Source organism: Dendrobates tinctorius, unplaced genomic scaffold (genome assembly GCF_039654945.1).
Source record: "Dendrobates tinctorius isolate UK_male_01 unplaced genomic scaffold, ASM3965494v1 ptg000230l, whole genome shotgun sequence".
Classification (NCBI taxonomy): Eukaryota; Metazoa; Chordata; class Amphibia; order Anura; family Dendrobatidae; genus Dendrobates; species Dendrobates tinctorius.
Genome location: NW_027361897.1, coordinates 10,252,695 through 10,265,836, shown reverse-complemented (window position 1 = coordinate 10,265,836; position 13,142 = coordinate 10,252,695). Strand labels below are relative to the sequence as shown.

Sequence of the window (13,142 nt, the reverse complement as noted above, 5' to 3'; positions counted from 1 at the left end):
AAAACAAGGTACAAGGTGTATATAGGACAGGGGAGAATTTAATTCTCCGACCACTTCTGGACACTGATGTATTGTGTCAGGCCCAGTGTATATCACACCGCTGTATAACAGGCTGAATTTGGCAGGTGTGAACACTGTTATATAGGACGGGAGAAATGGAATGTCCTTACACACTTCTGGACACTGATGTATTGTGTCAGGCCCAGTGTATATCACACCGCTGTATGACAGGCTGAATTTGGCAGGTGTGAACACTGTTATATAGGACGGGAGAAATGGAATGTCCTTACACACTTCTGGACACTGATGTATTGTGTCATTCCCAGTGTATATCACACCGCTGTATGACAGGCTGAATTTGGCAAGTGTGAAAAATATTATATAGGACGGGAGAAATGGAATGTTCTTACACACTTCTGGACACTGATGTATTGTGTCAGGCCCAGTGTATATCACACCGCTGTATGACAGGCTGAATTTGGCAGGTGTGAACACTGTTATATAGGACGGGAGAAATGGAATTTCCTTACATACTTCTGGACACTGGTGTATTGTGTCAGGCCCAGTGTATATCACACCGCTGTATGACAGGCTGAATTTGGCAGGTGTGAACACTGTTATATAGGATGGGAGAAATGGAATGTCCTTACACACTTCTGGACACTGATGTATTGTGTCAGGCCCAGTGTATATCACACCGCTGTATGACAGGCTGAATTTGGCAGGTGTGAACACTGTTATATAGGACGGGAGAAATGGAATGTCCTTACACACTTCTGGACACTGATGTATTGGGTCAGGCCCAGTGTATATCACACCGCTGTATGACAGGCTGAATTTGGCAGGTGTGAACACTGTTATATAGGACGGGAGAAATGGAATGTCCTTACACACTTCTGGACACTGATGTATTGTGTCAGGCCCAGTGTATATCACACCGCTATATGACACGCTGAATATGGCAGGTGTGAACACTGTTATATAGGATGGGAGAAATGGAATGTCCTTACACACTTCTGGACACTGATGTATTGTGTCAGGCCCAGTGTATATCACACCGCTGTATGACAGGCTGAATTTGGCAGGTGTGAAAAATGTTATATAGGACAGGACAGGATTGAAATCTCCCTAGAGTGTAGGTCTGTAAGAAGGAACAACTCCTCGACTTATCCTTACAGAGTCACACCCTTAGCTTCACTGTGGCCATGATAACAGCCGTTACACGGTACTGAGAGAGCAGCGTGCACGTACACCGCTGTCCGGTGTATGTTAAATTGTCAAGCTCCGTGTTTTTGTATACGCACTGACACACGCTGTCTCTCTATAGTTTTGAATGTAATCAAACAGCAAATAGACTAGACTGTTTGAAAAACAGACAAAACTATAAGGTGGAGGTCTGTAAGAACGGAACAACTCCTCAACTTATCCTTACAGAGTGACACCCTTAGCTTTATTGTGGCTGTGATAACAGCCGTTACATGGTACTGTGTGAGGGGCGTACACCGCTGTACGGTGTGAAAAAATGCACGCTCAGTATCTCACCAGTACAAAAAAAAAGGATTGCTTTTAAAAAAGCAGTTTGCAGAGCAGTGTGAAACCAGCAATGCAGCTATCAGGTAGCCTTATAAGGCAGCCTAACAACCAACAGAGCTGATCCACCAAAATATAGCCTCCCCTTACACTGCACAGTGACTGGTGTGTTGTACAGGCAAAATCGCTAGCAGCAGCAGCTGATTTTTTTTCTTCTTCGCTGCCTAACGCTCTCCCTACAGAATCATCAGCAGCAGCTAGCCCTATACTGAGATCAGCAGAAGTAAGATGGCGGTCGGCATGCACGCCCTTTTATACCCCCTGTGACGCCCCCCCAAAGCAAGCCAATCACTTGCATGCCCTTCTCAAAGATGGTGGTGACTGCTGCCTATGTCATCACGTTGCCCACAGTGTCCGTTCTTCCTGATTGGCTGAAAAAGGGCGCTGAAGCATCTTTTGAAACGCGACTTTGGCGCTAAAGTCGCCGACCTCGTGGCCAACCTCACGCTGAGGTCGGGTTTCGTTTCATGAAACCCGACTTTGGCGAAAGTCAGCGACTTTTGAATTTTTTTGACCCGTTTTGCTCAACTCTAGACATAACAGGACCGCCAGCAATTTCCAATTCAACCTGGAGCACCATTTTTGTACGTGAGAAAAAATGTACCTGGGAGTCTGGACAACCTCCTCGATTGTTGCCCAGACTCAGTCGTTTCTCTGATGGTTTCTCTGAAGAAGGGCAGGAGGGGCAATTCCTTTTCCAATGTCCAGAGGCTCCACAGTAAAAGCATAGTAGGTTGTCTCTACGGTGCCTTCTCTCTTTCTCCTTAACAGCAACGGAGCCGGTGGCTATGTTTTTCCAGGCACATCTCAATCTCAACAAGTTCAGTGTTGTATGAGGACTGGTTAACTAGACAAATGCCATTAAAAACTCAGACCAGTAGAAAGGTTTGGCTATAGGAAGAAAAATGATCTCAAATTGACTGCTCCAGTATATTACTAATATATGATAAACAATTATGCTTCACCTGCTAGTAAAAGAACAACTGAGAAAAATAAAGTTGTAGATATATAATGTGGGGTCACACAAGAATAAATAACAAAAAAATATATATTAATATACATAACACTCTTAAAAAAAAACAAAAAAAACCCCAGATGCTTAACATTAAGAGTCTATAAATACAGTAGATAACCAGTTACATGTCTAACAGACCTTACTTGGCCCTACTTGGCCCTTACATGTCTACTTAATCACGGAGGTTAGCACCCTAAATAGTTGGCATTGTGCCTCCACTCAACGTCGGCAGTCCCTGGACATCACTAATGTCACCTGTGGTAGACAGTAAGTATGTACAAGCTATAAACATATACCACCCTACTGTGGTCACATAAAAATATTGGTGGACGCACAGAAGTTACTTTGTAATGTCCTACAATAACCAAAGTCTATCAAATGTACTGTACATCACAAATACATTAGATAAAAGGTGCCTAAAAATATTCTCTGAGATGCACCATAACAGGAAAAAAAAACCCACCATATGTACACAAAACCAATATATATTGCTTATCTCAAGAAATTTTCTTCAAAGTGAGATGCATAATCCCTTTGTACCAATGCATTTCTCTCCACCATTCAAGGGGTTCATCAGAGGACTTTAGGTAGAGAAGGACCTCAATGGGTCAGAGGGCCAGTAATTTCACCTTTCGTGCACCCATAAACAAGGGAATAAGGCAGTCCAGGAACTGCCGACGTTGAGTGGGGGTGCCATTTGGACTATTTAGGGTGCCAACCTCCACAGTGAGGTAGACTGAAAGCTTTGTAGGGCCAAGTAGGGTCTGTTAGCCATATAGCTGGTTATCCCTGCATATACCATTAATGTCTAGCATCTATTTTGTGTTTGTTTTTTGTTGTTTTTTTACGTGTTATGTGTGTTAATATACTTTTAAACAGTAATCATTAAAAATTATTTTTTCTTTTTTTTTCTTTTTTTGGTATTTACTAAAGAACAATGTAAGACACACCAGTATCAATATTTGTAAAAACAAAGTTTGTAACATTCCACTTATTGACTGAAGACAAACACAGAATTATAAATGAGTATTTGTGTTAGTCGCCGGAATTCTCCCACTGCACAGAGTTGATTCCAAGCTTTGTCTGCCTCTGCAGACCCCCATTGTGTTTCGGCCGCAGTGGGAGCTGCTCAGCAAAAATGTCAGTCTCAGCGTCTTGCTCAGACTCGTGCTGTTTGCTTGGTTACTGCTGCCTTTCCAATGAAAGCTATAGTAACTAGCAATAAGCAGCGGCAATCAGGCGTTCCAGAGGCTAAGTCCATAAATCACCCTACTGAGCATGCTCGTAAGGTGGCTACCTCTCATTGGTGGTTGGTCATCAGCTACTCGGATGATGTCGCAGTCCAGAATTGGTAAATGAGCAATGTCCTGTCTGACTGGACTTGAACAGGAATGTCAGCACGCTAAGATCACATGTGTTTGGTGTGTTGGTGGATACATTACCACCCTGTGTGCATGTGTGCCATTACTAGCACTGCGAGGGAGTGTCTAGACAGTGTAGGGTGGGATTTCCTGCTTGGGCTTAGCATCTGTCTCCGGGCATGTGTGCAGTTAGCACAGCTGAGTGAAGAGCAGGCACAACCAGCCTAGACTTCCCTGGGGACCCCAACTAGCATCATAACTACTATACTCCTGTGCAGCCTAACAGGGTATAGCCACTAGTGCTCTCTTTGCTAGTACCTTTCTGTGATGTAACAGAGTCGGTTACTTCGCACTCTCTTCACGCTGTGTGACTTTTAAGTCTGTGTGTTTACGATGCTTGCTCACAGCTTCGCTCTGCCGTTGTATACTAGCTGCGGTTCCCCATCACCGCACAGTGGACCCTGGGTTGCGATCGCACTTTACCTTAGTTTATATTGAGTGCGATCTGCAAACCCTAACACTTTGTAGAAACTGCTGGAACACAATCTACAAAACATGCACTCTGGGTGAATGGGATTATTCTGCATATGGCTAGTTTCCTATCGGCTGCAGTTTCACCCACAAGTGCGAGTCAGTCATTACACAAAAGGATGTTGTAACCTATTAATGCATTTCAAAATGAGAGTATATTATAAAAGGAATTAGTCTACTTTACATGTATAGTAGGTTAGGGCAAGATCAAGTAGCCATTTTGAGGCACAGGACTGAACCAATAACTAAAAAATTGATGAAACTCTTCCACCATTTACTGCTGTCTTTTCAATAGACATTTTATTAACCAACTATGAGAATACAACTGAAGCTTTGAACTTCATATCTTGTTTTTTACGTTTTATAAATTAAAATATATTTCCTTATAAATTTCCCAGGTGATGATGATAATCCCATAGGTAAGTTTAAACCATTTTGTAAATTTTGAGATGTTAGTATAGCTTTATATATATATCATTTTATTTGTGCACTGGTAGAATGACAAACATCAGCTTCTCTTACTGTTTAACTATGGTACTTTCTTGTCATCATCATTGTTGACCAAGATATCTTAGGGGATAGCAATTATCTCCACACATCATTCAGAATTCTGAGTTTTTGAACACTTAAAGGGGCTGACCAGTGAAAACACGTTATTACCTAGCCACAGAATAAATGATAACTCCTTAATCAGTAGGGGGTCCAACGACTGGGACCTACAGCTATCAGCAGAAAAAGGAACACAGGGAAGTTTTTTCCCCTCTACAAATTAGAGTGGCAGGTAAAATGTTGGAATGTTTTTCCATTTATTCTTTATGGGGCTGTTGGTTCTAAAGGAATGAGTCCAATGGCAGTCAAGCATGTACACTGCCTCTCTGTTCTAACGGGGATAAAGGTTCTCCATTCTGTCAATTGGGGTGGATACAAGCAGTTGGACAAACTCCATTCCACAAGAATTTGTGCGTAGAAGATAACTTGTTTTAACCAGAAAAATAATTAAATAGAGTCACAATAAATGAATAATAATAATAAAAATAATTATAATAATGATGATAAAAATATACTGGAAAGAATATCCTTCTGCTAGTAAAGGAACGTGTAAGAGGTACCACAGTGTTAGGTTCACTGTAAGGCTCAGTGTTAGCAAAGTAGAGGAACCACATGCGTAGTGCATCAACGAATGTTAAATAAGAACTAACAACAAAATATGGCTTACTGCAACCGAAGTAACTCCAGGAGATTTGCAGAAGGCAGATGAAATTCAGGGAGCACAAAATAGGGCAGCAGTTCGAGGGGAAGGAAGCAGAGTCCAGGACAAGTATGCGTATGCAACACAGTCAGTAAGTGTAAAAACAAAGTTACTGTCAAGTTGACGTATCCACTGTTAAGATGTTAAAGTAGTACTCCTCATGAGCTGAAATTCCAGCTGTTGTGAATTGTAGACTATCACAGTAGTATGAAAAAATTAACATGAAAAAATGCATTCTAAGTAAATGGGATGATGCTGTAAATGCCTAGTTTTTTATTGGCTGTAGATTCAATGCAAAGGTCAAAATTAATAGCCTTCCTGAGATCCATAACTGTTATGATTGAGTCACCGTAGGAGGCAAAAACAGAAATGCTAGCTAAGTCCTGAAAACCAGAGAAGTTGGCAACTATCAGATTGCAGACCCCTGAACCTATCTACACAACTAGCAGTAGCCGTGGGGGGTTCCTACGATGACCTAGACCCCTCGATCACAGCCGGAGAGATACATAGACCTAAAGAAGGAAAGGGGAAATCTAACTGCCCCAGAGCAGAACCCAAAGCAATAGGCAGCCCCCCACATATAATGACGGTGAAGCAAGATGAAAACACTTACACAGACAGAAAGACAGGCTGAGCAAAGACGGGGCCCAAAAACTACCTAGATAGGAACGGATAGGAAGGCTTCTGTCTGCAATCTGCCAAAAACCTATCAGAGACAAAAGCCAACAAGCTGATATAAAAATGGCCCTGAAGCAACTAAGCTTCAAAAACTAAATCAGCACTCAGGTACTTTCAGAAGACAGAGCTCTAGGAACACTGCACACTCCAGCAGGGAGTGGCAGAATCCAAAAAGTAAGAAAAACAAAAACAAATCTTAGATGCAAAAGGCAAAACAGCAAACTTAGCTTTAGGAGAGCAGGAATCAGACTGGTGTCCAAGAGTCGACAGAGAAATCACTCGCAGGGCAGAAAGGGCGTAGGCTGCCTTAAATCCAGTCAGTGACTCCACTCAGCCAATCGTCTTCATTAGTCCCAGGTGCCTGATAATCAGGCTCACTACCTTCCTTCACTAGAATAGGGAGTTCACTAGGCCTCAGTGACGGAGGGGAAAATGAACTCACAACACATAACAGCATATGGTTTTGAGCAAGATCAGTAAGCCATCTTGCCCCAAACCATTGGTTGAGACTAGAGATGGGCGGACTCCTGGATGTTTGGATCCGGTGGGTTTGGCCGAACAGTTAAAAAAAAGTTTTGGTTCAGGTAGCAGAACAGTATGCGAACCTGAACTCGGACCCCATTCACTTAAAAGATGACCCCAAATACCTAGTGTTTGCCACGTTGTCATGGGCATTACAGCGTGGCTAACACTGCTTCTGGTTGGGAATAAAGTAAGTACCACTAGTCAGACAGCTGCAGTTCCCATGCTGTCATATGAAAGTGAGAGCTAGCAGCTGTGATCAGAGGTAAAAATTACGTCCAGTCATTGTCATCGGCTGATGGGACTACTACTCCCATCAGCCTACGTCTGCTGCTGCTAATAAAAATGAGAGCAGGAGCAGCTGATGGGAGTATTCATCAACTGTTGCCTGCGCTCTAAATAAATTATAAACAAACAGCCCCCAGCTGTCAGTTTTGCCAGGTTGGTTATAAAAAAAATACAGGGGAACCCATGCCAGTTTTTTAATGTAATTATTTATTTAGACCACAGACGTCAGCTGATGAATACTCCCATTAGCTGCTGCTTGCTCCCGCTGTTAGTAGCAGCAGCAGGCACAGGCTGATGGGAGCAGTAGTCCCATCAGTCGATGCCAGTGATCGGAGGTAAACTTTATGCCTCTGATCACAGCTGCGGGCTCAAGCTGTCATTTAACAGAGTGGGAACCGTGGCTGCCTGACCGGCGTTAATGATTTTATCACCGATCAGAAGCAGTGTTTGCTGTGCTCTCATGCACATGACAATGTGAGAAACACACCCAGTGTTCGGGGGGCTGAACCAAATAGTAACACAGACTTCCTGGTGAAGTCCGTGTTTGGTGTCCTTGCCCAAACAGTAGGTGTTCAGTACGGACGCCGAACTTTACTGTTTGGGATCACTCATTTCTAGCTGAGACCATCAGGACTCTATAAAGGACTGTGTGAAATTTCTGAAAATATTTTCAAATACAGTATAACCATGTATAACTATATATAACTATTACTATCTACTATTATTAAAGAGAAAGTGCCCACCAAGCATGAGGGTGAAACTTAACATTTGTAACTCACATCAAGTTAGTCACATTTAAATGTTTACAACATTTTTCTCTATTCATTTCCCAGGTTATGAAAATCAAAATGGTAAGTATAATTTTCTTTGTAAATGTTGAGATGTTCATGTTCTTTTAAGAATAAAAAATGCGGTACTCACCATTAATGGTAAACTTCTCTTAATTATAAATGAAAGAAATAGAACACACATCCAGTCTTAAATAAAAATCTTCAAACTTCATTAGAAGTTCATTTAATTAAAAACTGTGACAGAACTGTTGACGGCATAGTCACTCTGACTTGTTTCTGGCACATACGCCTTTAGTCTATTTATTATGTTTTTTCTGCTGTTTAGCAGATGGAGTGACACCTGACAAAAGAAGAAAGAGGTCATATTTTCAGTACGGTTAGTAGTATATTTATTTTACTCTGCTATGCTTCTCTTAATTAAAATGAATACTCAAAACTGCAGTGGAGAGTTGCAAGGTCTGTTCTGGACGACTACTGTTTTGCATTCTCTGACACTTCCTCTAGCCCTGAATGTGCCTGCTTCAGTGTGCAATACTTAAGCACATGGTTGCTACAGTAATCTCCAACGAATATGCAGTGTATGTCTCAAATAGTGATGAACGAGCACTAGAATGCTCGGGTACTCGTTATTCGAGTCGAGCAAATCGTAATGCTCCAGTGCTCGACCCGAGTAACTTGTAAAAAGAAAGTCAATTGGAAACTTGAACATTTTTCTGCCCTCCATAACCGCAGAGATCTGGAGGGGTCTAAAAAATTGTTCAAATTAATGTAAACAGGGCTGAAATGGCATGGGTTCCAGCTTGGATTTTCCACATTTCAAAAAACTATTGGCACACACCACTAAAGTGGCATCAATTTCTCCAAAGTAGGAATAGTAGAATGATGCTCAGAGACCCCTTCCACTTCAGGCAACCCACCAGCTGGAGGCCCAACTTGGAGACTCCACATTTCAAAAAAAATATTGTCACACACCACTAAGTGGCATCAATTTCCTCAGAGTAGAAATAGTATAATTGTGCTCTTCCACTATAGGCAACTCACCAGATGGATACACAATTTTGAGTTTCCACATCTCAAAAAATTATCTACAGGTCATACCACTGTGCAGCTTCCAACAAAGGGAGAGGAGTAGCCCGTCCAGTAACAGAAGCTGTCAGTTGTCTTTGGATAAGATAAGCCAGTGTTTGTTCAGTAGAGCTTTCAGTAACATTACCATCTACCCTAGGTACACCTCGAACACCAAGCCTATTTCGCACTTCCACCACAAACTCACATTTTCCTACTCATGTTGGATGTACCCTTACCATATTATAACCAGCTGTTTCACAAGACATTTCAGTCACCTGTCACTAAAATAACAAACAGTATTTATTTGCTGAGATAGTGTGGTTGGACCACACAATTAGCACAAATGATTTAGATGCTGGTGCTGGTACCACAGAAGTAACACAAAATATTTACATGCTGAAATGTCAATTGGAGGCTGAACCACACAGTTAACACAAAGGATTTAAATGCAGAAATATGGACTGATGGCTGGACTACACAATTAGCACATATGATTTTTATACTGAAATGTGGAAACTGTGGACTGGTGGCTAGACCACACATTAAGCAAAAAGGATTTATATGCTGAAATGTGGACTGGTGGTGGAACCACAGAATTAGCACAAAATATTTACATGTTGAAATCTGGATTGGTGGCTGGATCACACAATTAGCACAAAGGATTTAAATGCAGTAATGTGGACTGGTGGCTGGACTACACAATTAGCACACAGGATTTTTATGCTGAAACTAGCTGAAGAGCCCGGTGCTGCCCGGGCATAGTAACTAACTGTGGTTAGTTATAGCAAATTATAATTATCCTCCATCCCATAGTCCCGTGCCCATATACCCATCATACATATCCACGATCCCATAGGCCCGTGCCCATATACCCATCATACATATCCTCCATCCCATAGTCGAGTGCCCATATACCCATCACACATCCTCCATCCCATAGTCCCATGCCCATATACCCATCATACATATTCTCCATCCCATAGTCCCATGCCCATATACCCATCATACATATTCTCCATCCCATAGTCCCATGCCCATATATCCATCATACATATTCGCCATCCCATAGTCAAGTGCCCATATACCCATCACACATCCTTCATCTCATAGTCCCTTGCCCATATATCCATCATACATATCCTCCATCCCATAGTCCCGTGCCCATATACCCATCATACATATCCTCCATCCCATAGTCCCGTGCCCATATACATATCTGCCATCCCATAGTCCCGTGCCCATATACCCATCAAACATATCCTCCATCCCATAGTCAAGTGCCCATATACCCATCACACACCCTCCATCCCATAGTCCCGTGCCCATATACATATCTGTCATCCCATAGTCCCATGCCCATATACCTGTCATACATATCCTCCATCCCATAGTCCAGTGCCCATATACCCATCACACATCCTCCATCCCATAGTCGAGTGCCCATATACCCATCACACATCCTCCATCCCATAGTCCCATGCCCATATACCCGTTATACATATCCTCCATCCCATAGTCCAGTGCCCATATACCCATCACACATCCTCCATCCCATAGTCAACCATTATGACATCATAATGAGCGGCGGCAGGGCTTGCAACCTATGATGACATCAGCGTCGCCATGGTAACCATTGTGACATCATAATGAGGGGCGGGGCTTGATACGCACACACTGTTTCCCCAGCATGCAAATAGGGGCCTTATGACATCATAATGAGGGGCGGGGCTTGACACACTTTTTCCCCCAGTATGTAGATAGGGGCAAAATTGTTTGGTGAATTGGAACATGCGGGGTTAAAATTTCACCTCACAACATAGCTTAGGACGCTCTTGGGGTCCAGACGTGTGACTGTGCCAAATTTTGTGGCTGTAGCTGCGACGGTGCGGATGCCTATCCCGGACATACACACATACATACACACATACATACATACACACTTTGAGCTTTATATATTAGCTGTGGACTGGTGGTGGGACCAAAGAATTAGCATAAATGATTTAATTGCTGAAATGTGGACAGGTGGCTGGATCACACAATTAGCCAAATGGATTTAGATACACTTAGCACAAGGGATTTATATGCTGAAGTGGCAACTTGTGGCTGCACCACAGAATTAGGACTTCAGATTTATATGCTGGAAGATCGATTTGACACAGGATCCTATCTAAACTAGCTGAGACTAATCAGCCTACCTAACTATCTGAATCCTTGCAGCAGCCTCACTACCCTGTTACAGTCACAAAATGGTGCTGAAGCCACATGTCCACTTTTTATATCTAGAGGGACATGTGACTTTGGCATCCAATTACACAAGCCTTTGTGTCTGGACGTTGTGGATTGTTTCTGCGCTCTGATTGGCTGCTGGAATCTCCACACATTAAGTTAATAAAAAATAAAAATAAATAACAGTCTACAGCTCCTTTGACGTCTCCCCACCCCCTCCCCTCATTAAACACATTCCTTCTGCTCATCATACAGCACCACAGCCAAAGTACTAACAAAAGTAGACCTGGGCAAAGTGCGGCCTGCGGGCCACATCCGGCCCTCTGGCTGTCTCAGTCTGGCCTGCAGACTGAGGCAGCCGTTGGGCTGGAAACAAGAGGTCTACAGGCCGCACCGTGCCAGTTCATATTTGTGGGGTTGATGTCACTCTTGTATTGTCAGGTGACATCAAGCCCATGGATTTGTAATGAAGAGGCGTCTAAAAGACACCTATCCATTGCTAATCCTATAGTTGTATGGTAAATAAAGACACAGCCAGAATAAAGTCATTTATTAGAGATAAGATTAAATACAGTTATCCATTTTATTTAAATATAGCAAACACAGTTATACTCACCCAATGCCTAATTCCACCTAAGCCCTCGTTGTCCTGTAATAAAACTAAAATAAAAAACAATAAAATACCATACCTGTCTGTCATTCTGTCCCACGCTGTAATCTATTTCTGACGGATTAATAGTTTTCAAACCTGGATGATGCCAAGATGCGACCGTCCAGGCTGAGAACCACTGGTGAATGAGCTGCTGCAAGCTGACAGCTGAGGGTTGCAGCCCCCAGCTGTGAATTTTGCCTCGCTGGTTATCAAAAATACAGGGGAACCCAAGCAGTTTTTTTTAATTGTTTATTTACAGAGCAGGAGCTGCTGATGAATATTCCCATCTGCCTCTCCTGCTCTCACTGCTAATAGTGGCAGCACGTGTTAGGATTACAGCTCCCATCAGCTATCAGCTGACACCAGTGACCAGAGCTAACTTCAATGATGTCACCGCCGGTCACTGACGCTGCGCTCCCAGCAGCTCAGTCACCAGTGGTTATCAGAATGGACAGTCGCATCTTGGTACCATCCAGGTTGAAAACTATTAATCTCCCAGACATGGATTACGGCCTGGGACAAAACAAAGGAGAGGTGGGGATATTGTTGTTGTTTTTTTTGTTTCATTACAGAACGAAGGCTTCGGTGGAATAGGCGATATGTGAGTATACCTGTGTTTGTTATTTATAAATAAAATGGATAACTATGTTTAGTCTTATTTCTAATAAAGGACTTTATTCTGGCTGTGTCTCTATTTACCATGTAACTATTGGATTAGCAGTGGATAGGTGTCTTATAGACACTTCTCCATTGCTAATTCTTGGGCTTGATGTCACCTGAAAATACAAAGGGGACATCAAACCCAGAAATATGAACCCCACTTGCCACCACTACAGGTCAAGTGGGAAGAGCCAGGCAAAGTGCCAGAATTGGCGAATCTAATAGATGTGCCCTTTCTGGGCAGCTGCGGGCTCCTTTTAGAAGTGCATTGAGCAGCAGGGTGGTTTGCTGGTAAAAGGGAAAAAAAAATATCTTTTAAATCTTCTGCCTGAGCGAGTTTGAACGAGCTGAGTGTGACCGGAGCGTAAGTGCAAACTGTGGTAAGTGTGTGACTTGTGATTCAGTGACTTTGGATTCAGGGAGTTTCCAAGGGAGGAATTACTGAATTACTGTTATATTTTATTAATACTTTTTATTTATTTTTACTTATCTTTTCTGTCTGTTGCAATCC

The 13,142-nt window shown here is 42.6% G+C and overlaps 1 protein-coding gene across 1 annotated transcript in view; it reads left to right on the top strand.

Moving 5' to 3' along the window:
* The window catches only part of LOC141059755 (scavenger receptor cysteine-rich domain-containing protein DMBT1-like), a gene marked incomplete at its 3' end in the record, with an annotated part of 153,183 nt that overhangs the window by 40,237 nt on the left and 99,804 nt on the right, over positions 1-13,142 (top strand). Inside the window, exons 8-9 of the mRNA XM_073555887.1 lie at positions 4,896-4,916; positions 8,068-8,085. Of these exons, the coding sequence (XP_073411988.1) occupies positions 4,896-4,916; positions 8,068-8,085 (39 nt within the window). The remainder of the gene's footprint in view (positions 1-4,895; positions 4,917-8,067; positions 8,086-13,142) is intronic.